The sequence below is a fragment of the Adiantum capillus-veneris genome, chromosome 20 (genome assembly GCF_014529385.1).
Source record: "Adiantum capillus-veneris isolate H3 chromosome 20, ASM1452938v2, whole genome shotgun sequence".
Lineage (NCBI taxonomy): Eukaryota > Viridiplantae > Streptophyta > Polypodiopsida > Polypodiales > Pteridaceae > Adiantum > Adiantum capillus-veneris.
In genome coordinates, this window is record NC_140950.1 from 10,006,546 (window position 1) to 10,033,056 (window position 26,511).

The window sequence follows — 26,511 nt, forward strand, 5'->3', positions numbered from 1 at the left end:
AGATTCGTATCCTTGCTCTTGTGCTTCTTATCCAGCCATCTCCTCGGCTTGTCTTTGTCCCTCCACCTCTTTGACTCTTCTAGCCGCTTCCTTCAGCTTTAGGGCCTCTGCTTCTTGGTACATTTTCTCCAAATGCTCTGTCAGATCTTCAGCTTTTTTAAGTCCAACAGGCACCCATTTCTCTGGGTCCTTCCCTTGTGCTTGTCTACTGCGCTGGTAGGCCTATTTCTCTCTTTCAAAGCGTGCTTGTTTTTGTGCAGACTCTTCATGGTGGGCGGCGCCACAACTTTTCTTTTCATTTCTTCTCTATGAGCTCTCTTTTCCTCATTATCAGAGCTCTCGCTTCTATGCCTTTCTGGCGAGCTATCAGCTGATTCTTCATTGGATTTATAAGCTCTCTTTCCTGACCTTGTAGCTCTTGGAGAGGGTTGTGCTGCCAATATCCATGTATTTTGATCAGGAGCAGGCGGTATATTTTTGGCCATACCAATGGCATGGTATGGTATCCTTGTCAAGACCTCTGGCACACCCAAGTAAGTGATTTTGCGTTCTTTCTTGGTGCCCTTCAAGGTAGTCAGGACATACTGTGAGTGGTCTACTGGTTGCCTTGTTGTCGAGTTGAGAACTTGAGTGAATGTGGTGGCCATGGCGTGATTTGGCGTAGTGTACCTTGGTGGCCTTTTTGCCAAAAAATGGAAGTGCTGGTGGTACAAGCAGGCTGGCTCTTCCACTTGTTTGTGAATTAAATCGGCGAAGGTAGCCGCTGTTGTCTCTTTGGTAAAGGTTCCGACTGTTTTCTTGGTCCCTTGCTCGCATGGTCATTCCTTCTGTGGGCAGTCTGAGTGCCTCTACCACTATATCTTTAGTTATCACTACTTCGACCTTGTTCCCTTGGGGGTCAGTGATCTGTGCAGTTACATCTTCTTTAATGGTGGATAAAAACTCGTAAGCTTTCTGAAAATCCACTCCGCAAGGCTCCTGTTCATAGAAATCCTAAGTCCCAGCCTGCGGTTAGCCTCTTTTGTCTCTAGCTTTGTGGCTACATCATAGACTTCTTTGGGTAGGAGTTGCAACTCCACCTAATGCCCCTCTTCACCCTTGAATCTGCCGGTGAAGACTGTAGTGTGATGCTCTTCTAACTGTTCTCTGGAGAGGTACGATGCCTTGGCTGCTTTGGATGACTCGCGGTCTAGTTGATAAGCGGACAGTTCCTGTAGCTTTTCCTTTTGGTTGAGCTTCTTCTTGGCCCTCTCTGTTGCTTGCATGGCTCCTGTTCAGTGAATAGAGTGCAAAGTTAGCACATTTGTCGAAATTTTCTCTGAAATATCCTTTAGTCTGAACTGCTGACAATTTTGGTCCAATTTGCTTCAAATCAAATTTTGAACAAGCAAAGATGCATAAAAACATGCAAGGAACAAAACTGTGAAGTCAAAACAAATTTTTGCTACCCAAGTAAATAATCGCGATTATTTACAGCTGAGGAAATTTTCAACTTTTTGCAAACTTGGTTTCATAGGCTTTGAAGTATATACCAAATACATGCTCTGAGTGAAATATGGGCTCATTTGGATGCATAGGGTGAATGATAGTACCAGATTTTGGTTTTAGGTCTCTGAAACAATAGATATAAAGGAAATTTGAGATTTTGAGCTCCAAATTGGTTCAAACTTGGCTAGTGGGCTTAACACGTCATGTACTTTGGATGTATGACGGCAAAATATCAAAACTCCCCAATTTTGACCAGAAAGTAAATAATCGTGATTATTAAGTTTTCTTCCAAAATTGACATTTTCTGGTACAAACTGGTTCTAGACATTGTATAGACCTTGTATTTGAGATATAAGGTGATTTGGATCAAGAAATGTGTTCCATAACCCAAAAATTGGCTTGCAAAGACTTCTTTGCATTTTTTGACAATTTTTCAAGTAATGGGTGGTCATTTTGGCTCATACTTGATTTTTGGCATGTAATAGGTGTGTACACATGATAGGTGAGGTGAGGTGACAATTTCCAAGCAAAACTAATGCAAAAGTAAATAATTACGATTATTTACAACAGTAACAATTTCTTTGCAAAACTCACAAATTTTGACCTAGACATATTCCATACACCTAATACTAGTCCTAAATCGAATTTGGTCAAGTTTAGTCATGCCGGCATCACTTTGGGCTTTGTCAACTCTGAAATCACCGTTTTTTGTGACTACACTGCCTGTTAGGTTGGTCGGTCAACTTTGAGGCTTTGTACTTTTCCGCAACGTAGTCGTGAAGCAACCTGTCCAATTCTGGCTTATTTGGAGTCAGTTTGACCCCGTATGTCGAATTTGACGCTTTGTAACCTTCGAGCCGTTTTTTGCTTTCTGAGGTCTTTGCTTGATGGATTTCACCGAACCAATCATATACATTGTATATATACCTCATAAGCAAGCCATCTATGGAGTTGGATAGGAATTCTGGCATTTGCAAAAAATCTAGCTTTTCTATTGGAGACCCCCTCGACCCCTGCTGAATGGTCAAGTGATGATATAGAAAGGTTCTATTATGTTAGGCGATTCTATGGTTCAAATCCCATCTGATTTGGTCGAGTTGGCAGGCCGCTATGGTCAGTTTTTGGTCGTAGGTCTTCGTGGGGGATTTAACATTTGAGTTTTTCATTTCAAGTTTTTTTGACAATTTCATCAAACTTTTAAGTTTTTTTAACCAAACATGTGTCATAGCATAGAGTATCTATTTAAAGTAATTTTCAATCATCATAAGACTCCATATATGTGTTGTTGACGGAGAGAGAAAGTATAAATTCTAGAGAGATAGTATCTATGCGCGTTACCGTTGGAAGAACAGATTATAAACCCTAGAGAGAGAGAATGAATTCTCTTCTAAAATCCTTAGAGAGACAAAGTAAAATTCTAGAGTTGTATATCACTATGCACACCAATCCAAAGCTTATATAATGTCTGACTAGCCAAATAAACCCTTAACCTTGACTACATTGGTAAGCTATCAAAATTCTGATAGCATAACGGCGTGAAAATGCAAACAAAATAAATCCCCATTCCACAATTCATGCCATCAAAGTCAAATATGTTCGCAGCGCATGCCATCAGAGTCAAATAAGTCCACAACATATGCATGCGATAAGTCAAAAATCATGCCGAATAGAGATAATACCATTTTCCCCAAGCTTGAGCTTCTTAAATCAAAGTAATTTTGCGTATATAAGTATATTCACTAATCTACCATAGGATATGACCAAAATTAGAGTACAAAAAAAACATAAATTCCATAAATGTAATGGTCACTTTAAAAGGTAAGTAATTTTCTCCCAAATAGCTTGCAAGTTACTTTTGTCTTTTGTTTGAAATTTGAAATCCTATGTTGCATAAACATTTTTTTCTAAGATAGATGATCACAAGTAGAATAAAATAAAATAAATGCAAAAAAACACTTTAGTATCATAGAGCAATTATCTAGTTTAGTGAAAGATGCATACCAAACCAACAGTAATTAAATGGGGGGAGAAATCCTCCTTGGTTGTTTGAAAATAAAGGCAATATCCATTGGTGAGAGGGTTGGCTGATGAATAATCATGTGCTCCTTAGATTCAAATTCGAGTACTTTCGTATACACATAGTACATATGTTTGCATACCAAAAAGGATTTTTTTGTCTTCTCTCGCTTTTGAAAATCTAGACGAGTGTATGTTGGACTCTCTTTTATATGAATCTTATAAATCTTTTCAATGAGCACTCCAAAAACTACATGTTCTTGAGACTTTTTCATTTCATCCAAAAATAAAGTTGTCATACTATTACATGCTTTCAATTTCTTCACGGCAATTCTCCTCAGGGCCCATTGAGTGCGTGGCACATCACTCTCTAACACACTATTTCTTTGAGATGGCAAAGGTGTGGTTGTTTCTTTTTGAGATCCAATAGCATCATCACTATCACTAATTTGCAGTGGAATGTTAGAAATGCGTGGTCCTTGGATATCAAACCTGATTTTTTTGGGCCAACCGCGATGGTTTTGTTGTCTAGATTCCATGACGTATTCCGAGTGATGGGAGCTACTTGTTCATGTTCTACCCCTCTTTTTTTGTTGTACTGTTTCTTTGTCTCCATGCAAAATTGGTTGTGCATACATTGGAGTCCCTGCAATAGACTCGTGCAGTAGATGGGCCACGTTGGTCGGTGTTGGAGTGTGTTGAGATTCAACTTGAGAAAGCAAGGTCTCCATTATGGGACCCGTTCCTATATAACGCCCAGTAATATATCCCACATGCTTTGCACATTGTATATATGAATTTATAATATCTGTTACGCAAGCATCATACAAAGAAAATTTTCTCTTTCCACCTTCACCCGCTAACCAACTGGCATGCACACTTTTTGATAAATTAACATTGGGAATTTGTGCCTGCTCCCATGGACTTAAATCAGGCTATGAAACTTAAACAAACATGAGTTAATATTTATAAATTTCATGTATGCAAAATTTATAGATTTTGCTAAAAATATAAATTGTCATAAAGGTACTTACATCTGTACCAATTCCTCCCTAGTGAGAAATTCGTTGGTCCCACCATTTAAACCATCTGGTCACTCTAGTGATGCTCTCTATAGTTAGATGTTGTCCCCACCATTTTTGAATTGATTGCACCTTTTGAGATGCAAGCTCAATGGTCTTACAAGCTCTTTATTCCTCACACTTATCAATGTGTTGATTTGTTAGATTTTGAGGTATCCACTTTTTAGCATATTTGTGTAGTCTCTACTCCCAATGAAATAGGCATAACCGTTCACGAACCTTCATAATATTATCTGGCCTGCCATTGAAGACTATTCGAATAGCATTCCAATTTCCCCCAGCCTAAAACCTACAAAATCAGGTGCACCATGTCAATACCTTTCCATTGTTGAATTAAGGTTCTCCCAAAATATAACTTGAGTCTTTGCATCCTCCTCTTTAGTTTCACATATAGCTATTATCTATAGTGATTGTATGCAGCAAGGTATTCAACATAAATATTTTCACACATATCATCTCAAATTTAATAATGAAAAAAATATAAGAAATTTTAAATACTTAAAGATTACCTTGGATCATAAACTAAGCATGACATTGTTGCCCAACCTATGGGTAAAATCAAAATGCACCCACGCATTTCTTAAGTCATCGAGTCAGGTTTGTTTCATATGATTTACTAGATCAATCCCAGAACAAGGTCCCTTAGTGGACATTTTAAATAGGAAGCACTCATTATCCTCTTCGCCTTGTCGAGGAAATTTACTCCCATGGAAAAAAGGAAACATGCACTTTTTTGGAAGCAATAAAATATTATCATATCCATCCCCAATAACTACACCTTGACTCTTCCTCTCCTTTGAAACAATTGAAGAAAACCTACATGATGCATCCCAAGAAAGTTAAATCAATAATACTTAAAATATTAACAAATTCATTTGGTTTGAACAAGTGGCATCATTTCCTCCAAAAAATCATTGAATTGTCCATTGCATGTAACTTCAGCTTCCTCACCAATCAAGGAGTTAAGCACAAGGGTTGCGCCACCAACATTTAAATTTTTCTTGGACCACCCTTTTCAATTTTTAGTACTGCAACTACCAGTTTCCGTACTCTTGAAATGACAGTCCTTGAGGTTCCTACTTTAACATTATGAAAATGTTTACCAACATGTATTGCCTCCATGGCAATGTTTGAACAAATGAATAACATCAGGTTGGTACAAGACCCCATCCAAAAGGAAGAAGCTCCTTCACAAACTTCAAACCAGTTGCCAATCTTCCAAACAGTAAAGCACCAAAAAAGTTGAACCAAAGAGAGTAGCCCTCACTTGCACCCATAGAAACAACACAAAATTTTGTTAGCATTGGCTCTGTATGCAGGTGATGCATGGTTTTTATCGATGTCACAAAGGTACAACTTTTTTGTGCAAGTAACCTTATAATTGAAATATAAATTTCAAGAGACTTTGGTAGTCAATTACACCATTATAAACAATTTTTTAACAGTTTGATATACAGGTACTGGTATTGGTACCAGTATCAAATTTTTAGTGCCAGTATTGGTACTGGTAGTACTAGTACTACTATCCTCCTATCCTGGTAAATTGGCACGCTAGTTGTTATCCATTTCACATAGGTACACCTTTTTGTGTAAGTAACTTTATAATTGAAAGCAAAATTTCAAGAGACTTTGGTAGGCAATTACATCATTTTAATCAAACCTTCTACAGTCTGATACACCGGTATTGGCACTGGTACCTGTCTTAGATTTTCAGTGTCACTACTAGTACTGGTAGTACTGATACTACTATCCTGCAATCCTGGTCAATTGGTATACTAGTACTGGCACTAGTCTCAGACTCTCAGTGCTAGTACTGGTACTCGCAGTACTGGTATTGATATTGCTACACATCTATATTGTTATAATGCTATATTGGTTTATTGGCAAACTGATTTCAACATTGTTTATGTCGAGAATACCAAAAAGGTGTATAAACTAGTAGTCTTATATAGGAGATAGGTAATTCCATAAGTCTTGCAAAGAGCCAGTATACTGGTACTGATACATGTCTTGTATACTGGTACTGGCATCGGTCAGTTCTATTACTAGTACTATTAGTACCAATACTGTTAGTACTGGTATTGAAATTGCGATACCTCTAAACTGGTATACCAAGTGGCATACTTAGTATTGGTACTAGTCTAAAATTGTCAGTGCTAGTACTAACATTTGCGCACTGGTAGTACTGGTACTGATACTGCTTTATTACTTTTGTGGTAGACATGTTTAATGGTTTACCGGTTCCTTGAAATATTGTTATTTCATGAATATCTGGACAATGTTAAAACCAGGAGTTTTACCCTCGGAGATAGGAAATAGGCAATTCTATAAGGGTCCTGCTGAGAACCAGTATACTAGTATAGACATAGGTTTGGTATACTGGTACTGGTACAAGTACTAGTCTTCTGACTTTTAGTGTTAGTACTAGTACTGAAATTGCTATACTGGATACTAGTACTGGTACTAGTCAAAAAACTTCTAGTGCTAGTACTGGTGCTGGTAGCACTGGTAGTTATATTTCTATTTTTCTATACCGCTATACCGGTTATATCAACCACTGGTTAACAAAACCAAAAGAATGCAAAAACTAGGAGTTTTATACTTGAAATATAAAATCGTTACGTGTTTACTTTGTAGAAGAAGGAGTAGAAGGAGAAGAGAAGGTACTCAGTGTGTGTGTGTGTGTGTGTGTGTGTGTGTGTGTGTGTGTGTGAATTCTTGCGCAAAATGGCTATTTCCATGTGTGTGTGTGTGTGTACGCGTGCGCGTGTAGGTCCTCCATAGGAGCTTCCAATGGAGCCCCAATGGAGCTCCTCCATGCCTTGAAAGGTATGGTGAGAAGGCAGTGTGTGCACTGCCCTCTCACCATGCCTTTCAAGGCATGGAAGAGCTCAGCTCCATTGGGGCTCTAAATGGAGCTCCTCAATGCCTTGAAAGGCATGGTGAGAAAGCAGTGTGCGCGCTGCCTTCTCACCGTGCCTTTCAAGGCATGGGGAAGCTCCCCCATGCCTTGAAAGGCACGGTGAGAAAGCAGTGTGCGCGCTGCCTTCTCACCGTGCCTTTCAAGGCATGGGGGGCTTCAATGGAGCCCCAATGGAGCTCCATTGGAAGCTCCTATGGCGGAAATGCATACACACACACACACACACACACAGCAACACATTTCCCAAATACAATCACACACACACACACACACACACACATACACACTTGCATTCACACACACAACCACACAGTAACACATGACGCAAACACAATAATGCATACTCACACGCAAACACACTTACAATCATGAATTTGTATACTACAAACACAAGCACAAATAAAATTTTTGGTCTTACATGGTCAAGTACTTTGAGAGCATTGATGAGCTCAAATGTCGAGTTCTTGGACGCTCCTAGTTGGACATCCCTTGCGTTGGTGCACAATAATGCTTCTTATCCCTTGCGTTGATGTGAAATAATGCTTCTTATCCTGTCGTAAGTAGTACAAGTCCATGACGATGCATTGAGTAAAGCTGATGAGGAGCATTAATTTTGTGTAGAAATTTGTCAAATATAGTTTATTGAAGCAATAAAGCCCCATGCCATCAGAACGCAATTAAGGTTAACTGCACATTTGATCATGGGAGCAAAGCATAATGAGGGATTCAATCTGCATCACTAATTGCGATGCAATTAGTGCTGACACAAGTTGCCGAAGCCGGCAAAATACTTGCAGAAATAGAAGGATGGTAGACCATAGTAATAATATTATTATTGCTGCAAGCCTGATGATGATATGATGAGCTGAGATTAGTCGATTACAAGACTTATCACAACACAGTGTTGTGTGCGGGAGTCGCTGTCAATTATGGGTACTGCCTGCCACCATTGCTCTGATAATTAGTGGACGCTCAAAGTGGAGGACTTGCAAGTCTGCACCAGGTGGACACGTGATCATGTGGCGTGGTCATGTAGGGGATCCAAGATGCTTGCAAAGAGTACCATGAAAAAGCAGTGCGCACGCTGCTCCCTCGGTGTGCTCCCGAGGAGGACGCATTTGCAAAGCGGCTCAAATTTGGCCAGTTGTCAAAAGAGCAAGGGAAACATTACAGCGGAGTCATTACATTACTCTTTCTAGCGGCCAAGAGAAAAAGCAGCGCGCGCGCTGCTCTGGACTGAGTCCGTGATCCGGGTGCGTCCTCCCAAGCTCATCCTGCCCCTATAGGTGATGCCAACCCGATTGACTTGCTTGCAGTCGAAGCCAACACCGCCATCATGGAAGCATTTCTTGTTTCACTGGAAGAGCATTACTCAGCAGTGGACAATGGTGATGCAACCCTTGTCGGTGACCATGCTATCCTCCCTGACGCCTCAGAAGACGAAGGCGTTGCTGCTGAAGACAACGACATTGTGGCGAAAACCATGCGGAGGGCAGCCACCAAAGCACCCGAACCTGCTGACGCAACCTCAGTTGCCGCCGTCACTGCTGCAATCCATGAGGCCAACGCCACTGCCATCCCTTTTGCAGTGGATGATGGTGATGCTACCCAGCAGTTGCCACAGATGGCGGTGTCTACATTTGTGCCCGACACCTCGCAAACAATGCTGCTGAAATCAGCGCCGCGGTTCAATTCAACCAAACTGAGCCAACTGAAGCCCAGGCCTCCAATGGCGAGCCCTTGCATGCTCACCTGCATGGCTCCTATGCTGTCATCAATATTGATGGCGCCGACGCCACTGACGACGCTGGTGCAGCCCTCACATCAGCCAAAAATACCGCCAATATCCCTGCGGCGGACATAAATAATGAAGCCAAAGCCGCTGATGCAAACGATGCTGCCAAAGATGCTGCTGCAATTCCCAATTCCCAATATTGATGTTGCTTCCACATTTGCTCTCGAAAATGCTGCCCACCCTCAATTGCAGCTCTTACTCCCTTGACGATGGATGTAATGGTATCCATCTCCACTCTGGTCTCAACCTTTGCCACTTTTGCCAAAGACGCCCACACAAAACCTGCTCAACACTGAAGACTCGCTTTGGTGGCGAGCCACCTCGCAAGCCTCCTACATCGAGCTCTAAGCTAAGGCCAATCCTTCATGCCACAAATCCATTTGTCAAGTTGGATTTACTTGACGCTTACATGATTGTAACCCAACATGATTGTAACCCTCCCTCTTGAGCATCACTTCTACCCCTTACCTGAGGCAATTCTCTTTCACCCCACATTCCAATGAACATCGTGTGGCGTGTAACTGCCATATGTACTGTATATAACTGCGCCCGTGATCATCAATAATTTAACGCTTCTTGCCTCTCTCCTTGCGTATCTCCGCCTCTAGCCCTCTTCTCTCTCTCTCTCTCTCTCTCTCTCTCTCTCACCTTCTCTGTGAGATCTCCTCTTCTCTACAGAGGAGTCATGCACCTACAACTGTAGGCAGCAAATGTCTCCGCCAGTGCTCCAATGCTTGATTATGGCCATAGAGATTATACCTGCGCGCATATGAATTTAGAAGAGATAAGCGAAGAACGGAAGCTAGGTGAAGGTGCGGATCTCTTCCCTAGCACCCCCCCTTAGGAAGCATGAAAGCAGACGATGGGGTGGTGAGGAAGAGGCACATGAAGGTCGAGGAGGAGAGGCGGACATAATATGTGAAAAAGAAGGGAGCGAGGGCGGCGATAGCTCAAGTGGCTGGGAAAAAGATGGTAAGATGGGCAAGCGGCGGCGTAGATCCTAGAGGTGGACCAGGGAGGGCATGGAAAGATGATGGGTTGCGTCGGCAAATAGGGATGCCGAGCAAGAAATACGTGGGCTACGACATGGCCAACTATAATTATGAAGTAGCATCGGCTCCGACGTCACCCTCCAAAGGTAGAGCAGACGTAGAATGATCGTTGGAGACAAGGGAAATGACGGAGCATACAAGAACCACTAGGAGCTTGCCGTATGCCCCAGCTACCTTTGGTTGCGGTCCTTGTAGCTTCTCCTTTATGAATAAGTTGTAGCTTGGCTCGTTGTTCGTGTTGACGTGATGATGATCAATGTCCCACAAAGTGAGATCAGGTGCCAAGTAGCATGACATGGAGTGGTTATGGTACATGATTTGCTTGCAATGGCAATGGGTGACTGATTGCAAATCGGGCGAGACGAGCAGCTGGATGCTGACATGCAGTTTTGCCGATGGAAGCTTAAAGAAAATGAAGGGGTCGATGTTGTGACCTGATAAACATGGTGATTTTCTGAAACCCTGGTATCGGCCCCGGCCAAACGAGGCTAACGTCGTGTAAGACACATAAGCGAACGACAGGTTCGCTGCAATGGCATAATCATACAACGCTGGCCCATTGCTAATTAATGTTGCGGCAGTAGTGGGCGGAAGGTGACCCACAAACCCGGTCAAGTTCCAGGGCTCGGGAAACATTTTTTGTGGACCCGACTTTGGAACCATTTCACACGCATATGAGCAGGCTTGGCTAAATTTAAGAGGGATAATCACACTAACAATCTCATATTATAACTAAACAATCCATAATTTGAACCGGCTTGAAAACCTTCTTGCCCAAATATGAACCTACCATTTTTCATTTTGAACATGTTTTGGCAAAAGTGAACCTATCATTTCCCGAGCCCTACGGCCAACACGGCATTCCTTACAAGACCATTCTGTGGGCGATTCAACATGAATCCCAATAATTACTACGCCTGCTGGGACAGGCCTACAGCCAACTGCTATACAATGGCTCAACAGTGCAACCCTCCAGGTGATGATACAGGACCCTCCATTGTGGCAGTTGTAGCAAACATGGATTGGCCTTCTGCCAACAGATATGTAGCACGTTTTCAAGAGTGACAAACACACAAAGAGGAGATAATTGAATACCTCAGGGAGATGGTGCAAGGGCTCATACACGAATTTTCTGAGAAGACAAGGCACTGGCCAGATAGTGTAATTATGTTTCGAGATGGTGTAAGTGAAGGTCAGTTTGATGAAATTTTACAGAATGAGGTTAAAGGTAGGGAATCCTGATTATAAGCCATGATTACATGGATAGTGGTCCAAAAACGGCATCACACGAGGCTATTTCCTACTGATGACATCTACAAGGACAAGAACAATAATACCATATGGTTATGAAACGCAGTTTTAGTGAATCTGTGTTGACGTGTGGGAGAACATTGCCCTCTATACATATTTACCTATCTTACTCTTGGATGAGGCCACTAATGCTCTCGATGCAGATTCGGAGGGTGGTGCATACTGCCCTCGATCAAGCACTGACGCATGACGCTCGTTGTTGCCCACTGCCTGTGCTCGCCCCATCACAGTCTTCCATAATTGCCAAGTCGCGAGGTCGGAAAGCATGAGGAAATTTTGCGGAGGATGGGGACTATGCTACACTCACTCAATCTACTACTGCAAATAATGATGCTCACATGGGACTGCAGCTATAGATATGTCCTACCCCCTCAACCATTGCCGGCACTAACCGGGGTGCTGGCTCACCCTCTCAACCGCCAAGTGAGTAGCGTGATTGATAAAACACAAACTCTTTGGTTTGTCGCTTTGTACATGTCAATAAAAAGAGGCGCTCACTCCTCATGATACCTACGTCTATTTGACACACCAAAATATTGAGAGAATTTCAAATTGGTCACTACTCCCACCCAGCCATGACAGTAGGAGTCGATGCTTGCACTGTCAAAAGAAAACACAACAGTATGTGGTATATTTTTCAAATCAGCACAAGTGGTTAACAAACTTCATGCCCGAGATGTTATCTCTTGAAGTTGGACTTAGAGCAGGGTATGTCTGAGGTGGCCAGGACTAAGGCCTGAGTTGTTTTCATCCGCTTCAAATCAAGGGACTATCTCCTTCATTGCAACAACAAAAGTATTTCTAATAAAAGAAATTTCTGAATGAAACCTCTCTCAAAAAAGGAATTACAATAACTTGTAAATGCATGTGGTGTTGCCTTTTGGAATTTATATAGAGGGGATCAATTAGAGGAATTAAAAAAATTACTTGATATAATGATTGGCTATAATCAACAAAAGATTGATACATTTGTGGACCATCAAAGAGTGTTTCAAATATGAGTGCATAAAAATATGCTTGACCACTCATACATCCTCTCATTAATAACACCCTTTATGTCTTTGGCTCACCCATGGACATGCATTTTTTTTTCAAGGACCACTTTAGTCTCCAATCACAAGCACTTGGATGAATAAGAGAGTGTGGAGGTAAAGAGAGTTTGTAAGCCATATCTCCAACTCACTTGAGCATATTAAAAGGCCCACAATATCTCAAAAATAATTTAGATGTTGGTCCAATTTGCACTCACAATATTGCTAGGCAACCGGTAAAAGCATATGCTAGTCCCATGAGTAGTCCCAAATCTCGAAAAGCATCTACTAGTGCCACAAGTGACCACCAGTAACTGCTTTAGTAGAGTGTGCAAGAATATATGCTTGATTTATGTGCTATAAATATTATGCCCCTATCATTGCACAAATGACAATTCGACTATTGTGCAAATGATCATTTTCTCTCTCGGCTGCCGCTTCCACTTTGGCATTTTCTCTCTCTCTCTCTATCCCTCACACACCTTGTGTGTGTGTGTATGTGTGTGTGTGTGTGTGTGCGTGTGCGCGCACGTGTGTGTGTTTCTCTCGTTGTCGGTACTCTCACACCCCTATCATATCTCTATTCCACAAGTATGCTTTTCTCTCTCCGTCTAATCCTTCTTCTCTCTCCTTCTCTCGATACTTATTTCACCTACCTCAATGCCACCATAGAGAGCATACATAAGAGAGAGCTCCATGCTTATATAAACTCGAAAAAGCATCACCTTTAGCCAAAAAACACGAATTGATTAACTCGCAAATAAAATTAACCCGTCTTCGTGCACTGCTCGATTTCTAGGGTTTTTTCTAAGGCTTTAGACTAGCTACCGGCCATACTATAAAATGGATCATTGACAAGTAAACTACTTACCCCTCATGTCTCGTGTGAGACGGCGCTGAAAATGGTCAACTGTGGGCTCCAGAAAAGTCGTGCGAAAGAGGTCGAAATCACTCTCTGCAAAGGCTCCAAGTGGAAATGAGGTGGTTTTAGCCTACCTTGGATATCTATACCCGGACTTCGCCAACCAAATTTCCCCAGATTCCCCCGTTAGTCCTACTAGGCCGTGAAATCTATGTTAGACTCAAAAATTTCCCTGATAGGATTCCTGTAGCTCATTCTGCAAGAATTTTGCAAAAGTAGGCCTGGCCGCTTAATTTAGGCTTCCCGCTTCCATCTTCTGATTTCATTGAGAATTTTTGTGCTTGTCTGCTTTGTCTTTCTGATCACCATCGTGTCTTCCGTTTTTCCATCTGAGCTTCCCTGCTATTTATTATTAATTTTTGACATGTTTATTTGAAAAAATAAAAAAATGGCAAAATGCTCTAAAAAAGTAAAGTAAAAATCCAATAATTAAGAAAATCTATTGAAAAACACAGCTTTATTGTTTTTTATTGGATTTTTCTATTTTTAAGCCTCTTTATCAATAAAAATGATGAAAAATATCCAAAACATGACTATTTTTTATGATTTTCTGATAACATATACACTACTTACACTCATCGGGAAGATATTATCAATGAATTTCCCCTTGATGATGAATTATAAGGGCATTATTAGGTAATTTTGCAAAAAATCACACGCTAACATCAAACTTTTTCCTCCCTCTTCAAACATTGCCCTTAATTACTTATTACTTAGTACTTAGTGCTCAGTGCTTAGTGCCCTTCCACCCCTCCTAGATGACATACTCCGGGATGACTGTGTGCATGGGTTGAACAATTGTGTCTATGTACAGCCGTGGTTGGCTCTACCATGCTATGAAGGTCAATGCAATTCAAACCAATATGATGTGCAAGAGCTAGGTCTTGAGTAATTAACTCAAGGGTTTTTGAAGTCGAGGTTTGCTGCTGATGTCTTCCAAAGAGAAAATCTTGTAGATTGCGTACTCTCTATATAATTGTACCATCGGGATGCTTCAGCACACTGATTGTTTGAGTTGTTGGTAGCACTTTTGACAGTTGTCAACCTTTTTCTCGCCATTGGTAGCTTGGTCTGCTTGGTGCTACATTGTGTGGTGGAGTTGTTTGAGACTTACCTCACCATTGCTTGATTGGTTTTACGGTTTGTGGAGAAGATAAGTGCTCCTTTTTCTTCCAAACCATTTCCATGTTAGGTTCCTTGCTCGAAGATGTCCGTCTCTGTGTTTTAACCCTTGGAACCTTCTTTTGTTTTGTTGGTGAAGTCTTAGGCACCCAGATTTGAGTCGGTTTATCCTTAAGCTGTGCTTTTGGTACCCAAATAATGCTACTTGTAGCATTTGATTGTCGAGGGGATGGAGAAGATTGACTACTTCGTGGTTTGGTCTGCCGATTGCTTCTTTTCCAATCCTCCTTGCTTGGTGCAATTGGAATAATGAGTTGCCCTCCTTTAGTTGATAGCTTAAGTTGATTTATATCCCAATCTGGTACTGCTATGTATGTTCGCATCCAGGGAACTCCAAGAATCATCGTCTCATTCATGTGTTCATCTGGTAAGCATACAAACTGATGAGGACATGAACATCCATGTACTATCAGGCTCTAGTTGACTACTCCCAATGTTGGAGTTGGTTCTTGTTGCATCCTTTGATTGTCGCTATTCCTGTTGTCAATGCTTGACTTGTTGCCTTTTTGTACGTGGAATAACTTACTGCATTTACTCTAGCTCCTGTGTCGACCAAAGCATTGGTGCTATGATTGTTAAGTTGTACTTTGATGCGCAGGTCCATTCCATCTAATAAGTCATCATCTGTTGAAACTGCGTCTTTAGGTAATTCCCATTGTCGGTCATCTATTTCTAGAGTGTTGATGGGAATTGATATCTGTTGATTCTTGAGAGCAGCTTTTCGCTTGAGTACCTGAAGCCTAGCTTCTTCTTGGGCTTCATCAATAACCTGCTTTCGTTTGATTTTTCTTTGCTTGGCTGCATACATTCTTTCTAGCAATTCATTGGTTAGTGGCAAATTGTATTTCTTTAAACGACATCCACTAATCCAATTAGCCATTGATTCACCATTTAGGGTGGACAATTTTACTGCTCTACTTGGAGATACATCTTCAATGATAAACGACCCGTTTCCCTTTTTCTTAAACTTGGAAATGTGTTGCTTAAGGGAATAGAATAAAACTAAATCCCCTTTTTTGAAGATTTTTGTGATTAAGTGGGAATCAAATAATCATTTTTGTTTCCGCTTTTGTGCATAGATATGAGCTACATCAGTTAGCCTTTGCTCATCTAGCTTTTCCAAATCTTCAAGTCTTTCTGACAATTCATGTCCAATCCACTCAAGATTCTGTGCTACCCTTAATGTCGGCAATAGAAATTCTATTGGAAGTATGGCATCAAGACCATAAACAAGGTTAAAGGGTGTAGCATTTAAAGTTGTTTTGAATGAAACTTGATAAGCCCATAGAGCTGCATGGAGATTCATTTCCCAGTCTGTCCTTCCTGAACTAACCACTTTAGTCAGCACCGAGCTAAGAATTTTATTCGTATGCTCAGCTTGTTCGTTAGCTTGTGGGTGATAGGGAGCTGATTTGTTATGGATGACCATAAACTCATTAAGCAAATACTCGATTACCTCATTGAGGAAATGAGTTCCCCGATCACTGAAAATATCTATTGGCAATCCATACCTCGTGAATACATACTCATATAAGAATGCAGCAGTGGTTCTGGCATCATTCTTTTGAGTTGCTTTAGCCTCGGCCCACTTGGTCAAATAGTCCGTAGCTACAATGATATATTGAGCTTGGGTTCTATAAGCAGGTGGATGTATTGGTCCAACAAAATCTATACCCCATTTTGTGAAAGCTCTAGCCCCCATCATCGATCTTAAGGGCATGTTATCTACTCGTGTTGGCATTTTTTCTCGTTGACAAGCATCACACCTTCAAACATATTCTTTGGCATTTGCAAAAAGTGTTGACCACCATATGCCTGCCATCAAGATTGCTCTTGCAATGGTCTCACTAGAAAAGTGACCTCCAGCTAATCCAGCATGTGCTTGTTCTATAATCGGAATATACTCGTTTTCATTTGCACAAAGACGTAAATGTTGATCTTTACCTCTCCGATACAATTGGTTCCCAATAAGAGCATAGTCTCTTGCTTCAGTTTCAATTGCTCTTTGACGGTGTTTACTCATATCCTCAGGAAATGTTCTGCTCGATAAGTAAGTAACCAGATAGTTACTCCACTTAGGAACAGGTAACATCTAAAACAATGTTACATGAGGTATGGGTGTTTGTTTTTTGACATTGAGGGCAATCCTTTACAAAAGATCGAACATCTCTCCTCATAGTTGGCCAAAATACTCCAAGTCTCAAGATTCATTGCATAGCTGGTCTTCCGCAAAGTGAAGTCCTACTATGGTAACATGTGCTTGACTTAGGTACTGTTCTTGTTTGTGATAGGAAGTGGTATTTGTGAATCCACGAGCAATAGTCATCAGTGACACGATGTTTTCTGACCATTTAGGTATCATTTCCACGGAGAACAAATAGGCATCTGGTAGATCATCGTCTACCCCTTTAGGTGATTCTCCTGAAACAATCCTTGACAAATCTGCTTGTTGATGTGTAGTGCCCTTTTTTACAACCACAGTGAAATCAAATTCGAGAATTATGATGAACCATCTCACTATTCTCCCTGTGTTTCATGGCTTGTTGACCAAATACAAAAAGCTTGGTGGTCCACAAAGAACACAAAGTTGTTGGCTAATAGGTAATATCTATACTTTTTAACGGCATAGATCATTCCTAATCCTTCCCTTTTGGTGGTGGTGTAATTCTTTTCCGCCATGTTCAATTGTCAGCTAGCATAAGCAATAGGAAAGTCAATTTTCCCATCTCCTGGTTGAGGTAGTATACAACCTATAGCAAAATAAAGCATCTACATGTACGTGGGATACTTTATTCCAATCTGGTGCTTTCAATATTAGAGTTGAGGTGAAGCTTGCTTAAGCTTCATGAAGGATTCTTCACATGCCTTGGTCCATTCAAAGTGTGTAATCAAGCTATACATGGATTTTGCAATTATAGCATACATGTAGATGAACCATCGGTAATATCCACAATGCCCCATGAAGGCTTGTACCCTTTTTGGTGTTGTTGGTCTATGCAAATCAGCAATGACATGAATTTTTCCAATATCCGTAGCTATGCCATTTTTAGACACTATATCCGTAGCTATTCCATTTTTCCAATATCCGTAGCTATGCCATTTTTAGACACTATATGTCCAAGAATTTTTCCTTGTCTTCCCATGAATGTGCACTTTTTAGGATTTAAGAAAATCCTATAAAGTCTACATTTTTTAGGTGTTCAAAATGATCAGCCCGAATTGATGAATGTACGAATAAATCATTAATGTATACTTCTAAGAATTTCCTAAAATATTCTTTGAAATCATGACTCATCTCTTGGGGTGTAGGCCAGGTGGACGTGGGAAACCACCCTTATACACTTGATTTCCCCTATTCAATATAGGGAGAGAAAGAGGAAGGGTTGACTTTTCTCTTTCTTCTCCACTAGCCCACACAGTGGCTGCCTATGCATCTTCCCCTTCCTCGTTTCTCTTCTTCCCCTCTCTTGCACACACTCCGTACGCGCTACACGTGCTCATCAATTGGTATCAGAGCTCTAGGTTGTTGGCTTCCCCTCCCCGGCTAACCGTGTGTGAACCAACCCCGAGCTTGAGAGCTTAAGGCAAGCAAAGCAGCAGATCTTAGAAGGAATCGGTAGCAGTAGGAGTTTGCAAACTCTCAGTAGATCGAGGAAATAGAGAGCAGAGAATCAAGGGGGAGAGTCGACATCTCTGAAGTTGAGATCAAGGCCACGAGCATGTTGAATTGCAATTTGAAAGGAATCGTTTGCAATCGGGCAAGAGCAGAGCCGAGAAAAGAGTTTTTAGTTGAAGGCAATTGACGAGCAACAAGCAAAGGCAAAGGGGGAATTTCTTGTAGGTGCAGCCAGGCTTGAGGAAGCGTGCAGCAGAACGGGCTGCAAAGGAAAATCAAGGTAGCAAGTGCAGACAAAGTAGAGCTGACCAGAGTTGAAACTGAGGAGCTCGTGAGCAAGGCAAACAAAGGCAGGGCGTGAGCATTGAGGGATTGCAAAGCTTGGAATCGAGTAGCACTGCGAGACCTTCAGGGCAAGCAATTGTGAGCAGGAGTAGAACTGGGCAGTACCGAGTTGTGCAGTATCAAAAAGCTCACACACACACACACACTGTGTAAAGTCGGTTGGGAGGAGCCGACAGAGGGCAACAGAGCAAAGCCCGATAGCTTGAGCTGGGGTGGAATTCGAGCATTGGCAAGCTTGTGGTGTGTTACACACACACACAGTGCACACACACTCCCCTGTGTGTGTATTCAAGCAGCGCTACACACACACACACACACTCACTCACTGTGTGTGCTTGCTCGTCAACGCTGGCACAGACTCAGCAATGCAATAAAATAAAATAAATCGATTTTTTTTCTCCTTTGAGCCATAAAATTTTTGTGTGCAAGGGTTCATTCCCACAGAGAGCCCCCGACAAAGCCCATTTTGATGCTCCGACCCCCGACTCCTCTCCTCGAGCTCGTGAAAAGGAAGATCTCAGAAATTTGCAGCTTGTGAAATAGAGAGAAAGACACACATTCTCTCATTGCACGAAAAGCTTGTGAGATAGAGAGAGTGAGAAAGAGAGCTTGACACCGTGCTTGCGAGCGAGCACAAGCAACCGAGTTCGACAAACTTTGAGAGCAATCTTCACAGATCAAGCAAAATCTGCGATCGATACCGATCCGACTCGGTATTGAACGCTCGAGCATTGGCGTTTTACGGCTATTCGGCTAGCCACTTCCACCCGGCGGCGGAAGGCGACATCGAAATCGACACCGCTCATGCGCACCGGCTCGACACTCCTCATTGCGGCGGATTTCCGACATCCGTCCCACCGGGCACTTCCTCACACGAGCGCGTTCCCGCAATCGACGACCGTGCTTGCGACATGCGCGGGTGAGGTACCTCTATCATAGAGGAGTGACACCCGGCATCGGCACCGAGCGCATCGATCACCCTGTACGACACAGTTTACGGATACGACACCTTTGGCGGCTATCGACTAGCATATTTCTGCCCGGCGGCAGAAATCGGCACATAGCGACACCGACACGCAGGTTACAGACTACAGGGGGGTTTTTCAGCCCATTCACTCACAGATTCTTCGATTACCAGACACAAGCTTTCACAGGCGATTTGACAGTCATTTTGACAGCAGATTCTCTGCGGACACATGCATTGACAGATGCATTTTGTTGTGAGCACACCTAGTGCTACTGAGCTCTTTTGAGAGCAGATATCCCCACAGGGATCACTTTCACTGCATGCAGCAGTTCTTGGCACCTGTTTGAGCGCGATTTTACTCATGTACGTTGAGTTGCGGACACTGCCCACTATACTCCGTGTGGAGCCATTTTTGGCTATTTTGGTAGTTTTTCCCGGCCGTTTCTGAGACTCGGACCGGAAGAGCCCTTTCTGAGACTGTGGCTAGTCCATTTGTGTCTGCATTAGCCGGAGGGTCGATCGCGTGAGGTTTTCTTTGAGCTGGGGTGTGCTCGAATGTTGAGACACCTTCGGTGATACAGGTAGTGGGAGTTCCCCTTTACAGTACCCTCGCCATAGGATATGTATCTGGACGGTTATTTATGCTTTTGACGCCGAGTTGGCACTCACATAGCAGTGGTTTTGTGCAGCAGATGCCCAGTTAGTGCAGTTGGCACATTTATATGCATTTTGAGTTGAGTTTTGACTCCTCATACAAAGGAGACTCTGCCGGATTTACTTCCCGCGAGTCGTGACTTCCATTGTTGGCACTTTTGAGTCTATTTCGGTTGAGATTTTACTCCCAATACAAAGGTTACTCTGCCCAAATTTCTACAGCTTCTCACCATAGTTTGGCACCTCTCAAACCCTCTTATTAGCGATGGCTTCCTCTTCAGAAAAGGAGGAGTATTTCATTCGGAAGTTCGACGGTAGCAACTTCACCATGTGGAAAGAGCGCATGAAAGATATTTTGATAAACAAAGGCCTCTCAGAACCGTTGAAAGAGCGCGCAAAGGATGATGATTATACACAAGCTCAATGGGAGCTTTTGGATGCAAAAGCCATGGCTACGATACGTCTACATCTAGCCGAGTCAGTCTTCTTCACTATCATCGGGAAGAAAACAACCAAGGAACTTTGGGATAGCTTATGTTCAACATGGGAAAGCAAAAGTGCATCCAACAAAGTTTTTCTCATGAAAAAGCTTATGAAGCTCAACATGAAAGAAGGTAACACAGTTTTCGGTCACTTAAATGAGTTCAACTCCTTGTTTAGTCAGCTGACATCTCAAGGCTTTAAGAAGTTTGATGATGAACTCAAGTCTATCTTCTTGTTATGCTCTCTACCCAGTTCATGGGATATCTTTTGCACAGCCATTAGCAATTCGGCTCCGAATGGCAAGTTAGAATTCAATACTTTCACAGATGCGTTGCTCACTGAAGAGATTCGTCGTAAATCTCTCGATAATGCTAGTCATGGAGATGCGTATATGGCTGGCAGTTCAACAAAGCCAAGAGGCCATGACAGGAACAAATACAAAAGCAAAAGTAGAGAGCGGAATCCTCGTAGTCCTAGCAGACACAAGAACCAAAGTAGAGACCGCAATACCAAAAATGTCGAGTGTTACTATTGCCACAAGAAGGGTCATTACAAAAAGGATTGTCGCAGTTTCCTAAGAGATCAGAAAAACATGCAAAAGGATAATTCTGGAAAAGGCAAAAGTACAATAAAAATTGAGGAGCTCAACATTGTTGAGTCTCCCATGCCTACCACTGCAGTAGAGGATGCTCCTCCTCCAGTGATGCTCATTATGCCCACAGAGATTCATGCCGAGGTGACAACAGATGCCTCAGATGTTTTCATTTTCACTTCAGATCTCACTTCAGAAGCTTTGGTTGCACAGGATGAGGATTATGCACAGAATTGGATCCTTGATTCTGGTGCAAGTTTTCATGTCACACCGCATAGGGAGTGGTTTTCCTCTTATGCATCCATGCATGGAATAGTCAAGCTTGGTGATTCCTATGAGCTTGACATTATTGGCATTGGTGATGTGAAACTTCAGATGCATAATGGCACTACTTTTGTGCTACAGAATGTTAGACATGTGCCCAAGCTTACGAAAATCTTTCTTTCTATAGGGCAATTGGATGACATTGGCTACACTACAGTTTTTGGTAATCGTTCTTGGATGATCCGCAAGAACAACCTTATCATGATGAAAGGCAATAAAAACGGATCCCTGTACTCTTTGTTTGTTTCGAGTGTCGACGAACACTCTATCTATGTTGCCGAGCTGCCGTCTCCTGAGTTGTGGCATAGCCGGCTAGGGCATATTAGCCAAAAGGGAATGAAAACACTTCAGCGTTTTGGCTACTTACCTGTGTTAGATTACACGGACTTTCCATTGTGTGAGCATTGTCTATATGGCAAACAGACTAGATTGACATCTTCGCCATTGAATAAGAAACTAGGCAAACCTCTAGACTTGGTGCACAGTGATTTGTGTGGTCCAATGCCACATAAAACTCTGGGGGGGGGGGGGGGGGGGGGGGGGGGGGGCGAACTACTTTCTCACGTTCATAGATGATTCTACCAGAAAGGTGTGGGTGTATCTCCTTAAGCGTAAGGAAGAAGTTTTTTTGACATTCCAAAAATTCCTTGCCATGGTTGAGAACCAATCAGGAACAAAGCTCAAAGCTTTTCGCACGGACAATGGTGGAGAATACGTCTCCACAGAGTTCAAGGATTTTTGCAATAGAAGAGGCATTCCGCGGCAGTTTACTGCTCCATACACACCTGCACAAAATGGGATAACTGAAAGAATGAATCGTACGATTCAAGAGCGAGTTGTCTCTATGATGTCTATGGCGAAGCTTACTCCTGAATTTTGGGGGGAAGCTGTTCTGACAGCAGTGCACATCATCAACAGGTCACCTAGTTCTCCTTTGAATTTCAAAATTCCAGAGGAATTATGGACTGGCAAAAGGCCAAGCTATGAGAATTTACGTGTATTTGGATGTGAAGCATATGCACATGTGCCCAAAGAACTTCGTCGGAAGTTAGATCCCAAATCACACAAATGCATCTTTATTGGCTATGGTGCAAACAGAGAGATGGGATATCGTCTCTGGCACCCATAATCAAACAAAGTCATTCGTAGCTCACATGTAATTTTCAATGAATCAAAAATGCACAAGAAGCCCATCAAAGATGTTGAGACAGACGTGTTCGTTTTGAGGATGTAGCCTTCGAACCAACTCAGTTCAGTAGTGTCGCACCTACTCCTCAAGTGCAAGATACTACTATTGCTCCGGAGAGAGCAGAATCCAGCAGTCAGGCACTCAAACGCTCTGAGAGAGTATCACGTGCGCCCGAGTGGTTTGAGCCTGGTATACACCACATTTTGGTCACTGACAGTGGAGAGCCAACCTGCTACAAAGAAGCTATACAAATGGAGGATAGTGTTAAGTGGGAGCAGGCTATGCAATCAGAATACAATTCAATTGTGGCTAATGAGACATGGGATTTGATTGAATTACCAAAAGGAAAAAATCCTTTACCTTGCAAGTGGGTATACAAGAAGAAGTATACAGTGGAAGATCCCGAGCCTAGATACAAGGCTCGTCTAGTTGCCAAGGGTTTCAAGCAGCAAAAAGGTGTGGATTTTGATGAGATTTTCTCTCCAGTAGTCAAGATGACTACACTTCGCACCGTGCTTGGCTTGGTTGCTATCCAGGACATGGAACTTGTCCAAATGGATGTGAACACAGCATTTCTTCACGGGGATCTAGATGAAGATGTCTACATGAAACAACCAGAGCGATTCGTATGTGAAACCCAAAAACCAACGAGGACAGAATTGGTTTGTAGACTTAAAAAGGCACTATATGGCCTCAAGCAAGGTTCCAGGCAATGGTATCAAAAATTCGACAAATTCATGCAGTCTCAGGGTTACATTAGAAGTCAAGAGGATCACTGCTTATACACCAAAAGGTTGAACGATGGTTCTTTAATCATCTTGATCTTGTATGTAGATGATATGCTTATCGCAACAAATCAATTGATGAAATCAATCAGTTGAAAAAGATGCTAAGCACTCAGTTTTCCATGAAGGATTTGGGAGATGCCAATCACTTTCTTGGTATGCACATCAAGAGAGACAGGCAACGTGGAATTCTTGAATTATCTCAAGAAAAGTACATTCTCAAAGTCTTGCAACGTTTTAGTATGCAGGGGGGGAAGTTATTGAGTACCCCAATGCAAGCATACTCCAAAATTAGCAAGGAAGACTCTCCCAAGACAGTGGCTGAGAAAGAGAAAATGGTGAAAGTACCATATTCTTCAGCAGTTGGCAGTTTGATGTATGCTATAGTAGCCACAAGACCAGACATTGCACATGCAGTGGGAGTGGTTAGTAGGTACATGGAAAACCCTGGCAAGAAGCATTGGGAAGCAGTGAAGAAAATCCTTAGATATTTGAAAGGTATAGCTAGCAAGTGTTTACGCTTCCGAAACAGTGATGCATCTATTGTAGGCTACACGGATGCGGATTATGCGGGTTGCGTGGATCGTAGAAGATCCACATCTGGCTATGTGTTCATGTTTGCTGGAGCAGCTATCTCTTGGAGATCGTGTCTCCAAGATTGCACGTCTTCATCTACCACTGAGGCAGAATATGTTGCTGCGTCTGACGCCAGCAAGGAAGCCATATGGTTGGCTCGTCTAGTGGGAGATTTGGGCATTCACGAGGTTCCAGTACTACATTGTGATAGTCAGAGTGCCATTGCTTTGGCAAAGAATCCAGTGTTTCACTCAAAGTCGAAACACATAGAGGTCAGATACCATGTCATACGAGATGCATTGGCTGGCAAGCGTATCGAGCTTGTCAAGGTTCACACTGACGACAACCCCGCAGATGCTCTCACAAAGAGCCTAGCCTCGGAGCGATTTACACATTGTATAGAACTTATGGGTGTAGGATGAAGCCTCAGCAATGCTTCATCAATTTTGTATAGACTAACTATACTAATGCCACTATTGGCCACCATGACCTTCAAGTGGGAGGTTGTTGGGGTGTAGGCCAGGTGGCCGTGGGAAACCACCCTTATACACTTGATTTCCCCTATTCAATATAGGGAGAGAAAGAGGAAGGGTTGACTTTTCTCTTTCTTCTCCACTAACCCACACAGTGGCTGCCTGTGCATCTTCCCCTTCCCCATTTCTCTTCTTCCCCTCTCTTGCACACACTCCGTACGCGCTACACGCGCTCATCATCATCAACCTTTGAAACATGGCTGGAGCAAAATTAACCCAAATGGCATAACCCGATATGCAAATATACCCCATTCTGTTGCAAAAGCAGTTTTATGCTGATCTTTTGAGTCAACCAAAAGTTGATTGTATCCCAAAAAGCCACCTAAGAAGCTGTAAGCTTCTTTACCTGCAACTCATTCTAAAACATGCTCTATTATCGGAAGAGAAAATTTGTCTCTAATGGTAGCTGCATTCACCTTTTTGAGATTAATACACACTCATAATTTTTCATTCTTCTTGGGTACTACTACAATTGGAGACACCCAATCTGTCTGTTCAATTTCGTAAATGAATTCGGCTTCCTTTAGTTTTTCAATCTCTTCTTTTATCTTCCTAGCAAATGTTTCGTTATACGTGTATGGTCTCTGTCTACTTGGTTTCGCATCATCTCTCATGGGTATGGTATGTTGACAGATTTCTGGATCAATACCCTTGAGATCCTTGTAAGACCAAGCGAAGATATCTCAGTATTCCTTTAACAAGCTCAGCAAAAGCTTTTCTTCTTCTTCTGTTAGGTCATTTGCAATGTAAGCAAGTCTAGGCTCTTCTCCTGGTTCAGCCAAGTCTATCTTTTTAGCATTTTCAGGCCCTTCGTAAGACTCACCCTATTTCCTTTGTTCCCTCACAGGTTGTTCAACTATAATTTTTTGATCTTGGAGAGTATACTTTTTGTAATGGGATGGAACATGCATTACATCCTTATCATCCTCTTCCGTGGTTTCCATTTCAGTTGTGTATATCTTCTTTAGAGCTTTTTTCATCTTCGTCTTCAATATTGAGGATTGAAATTCATTTGGATGGGAATTATGTCGTAGTCATCCTCATTGCAAAATTGAGTAGTCATAGACGTATTCACACATATATCCATTGTCGCTAAAATTTGAGTCCACTCGAATGGCTCAAATAAATGCTCTGAAAAGGGTTCATGTACATAGGCTTCATCTGTGCAGTCTCTTTCTAGGATACATTCTTCTCGTCTTAAGCTTCCATTTTCTGAAGCTCCACACATCCAAATAAGAGTGTCTTTGTTTAACTAGGATGAGAGTTTAGTTTCAGCCGAACAGACTGAATCAAACTCTTGGATGGGTGTTTTCAAGACATCTTTATAAGTGTGATCTTTTAGATTTACTATTGTTATAGATCCCACTTGCTTCAAGAACAGATAATTGTTTCCCCAATCTTGTATAAACTGTACCTGTCGCATGAAAGGTCTTCCCAATATGATTTCATCGTTGATTTTTTTTCCAAAGTCTACTATGGGAAAAGTGTGTTGATATTCAATTCCACAGAAATTGACTATCACTTTTTCAAGCAACCCTAATGGTCTCTCAATGTGTCCGTCCAGCCAACTGCAATTTCATTCGAGTTTGTCTAATGGCTGGCTGTCCCCAGGATTCCCATACTGCTTAAGTGGCTATGTCTATGC

The 26,511-nt window shown here is 42.1% G+C and overlaps 1 protein-coding gene across 1 annotated transcript; it reads left to right on the forward strand.

The window, feature by feature from the left end:
* The first annotated feature begins 8,672 nt into the window (after nucleotides 1-8,672).
* Nucleotides 8,673-9,402, forward strand: LOC147432077 (uncharacterized). The gene has a single exon (XM_086491490.1). It carries the CDS (start codon nucleotides 8,846-8,848, stop codon nucleotides 9,371-9,373), a length of 528 nt encoding a protein of 175 aa, XP_086347616.1. The 5' UTR covers nucleotides 8,673-8,845; the 3' UTR covers nucleotides 9,374-9,402.
* Nucleotides 9,403-26,511: the final 17,109 nt, after the last annotated feature.

Excerpts from the sequence above, each read along its gene's own strand:
- LOC147432077 (XM_086491490.1), top strand. The coding sequence starts at position 8,846 with ATGGAAGCATTTCTTGTTTCACTGGAAGAGCATTACTCAGCAGTGGAC.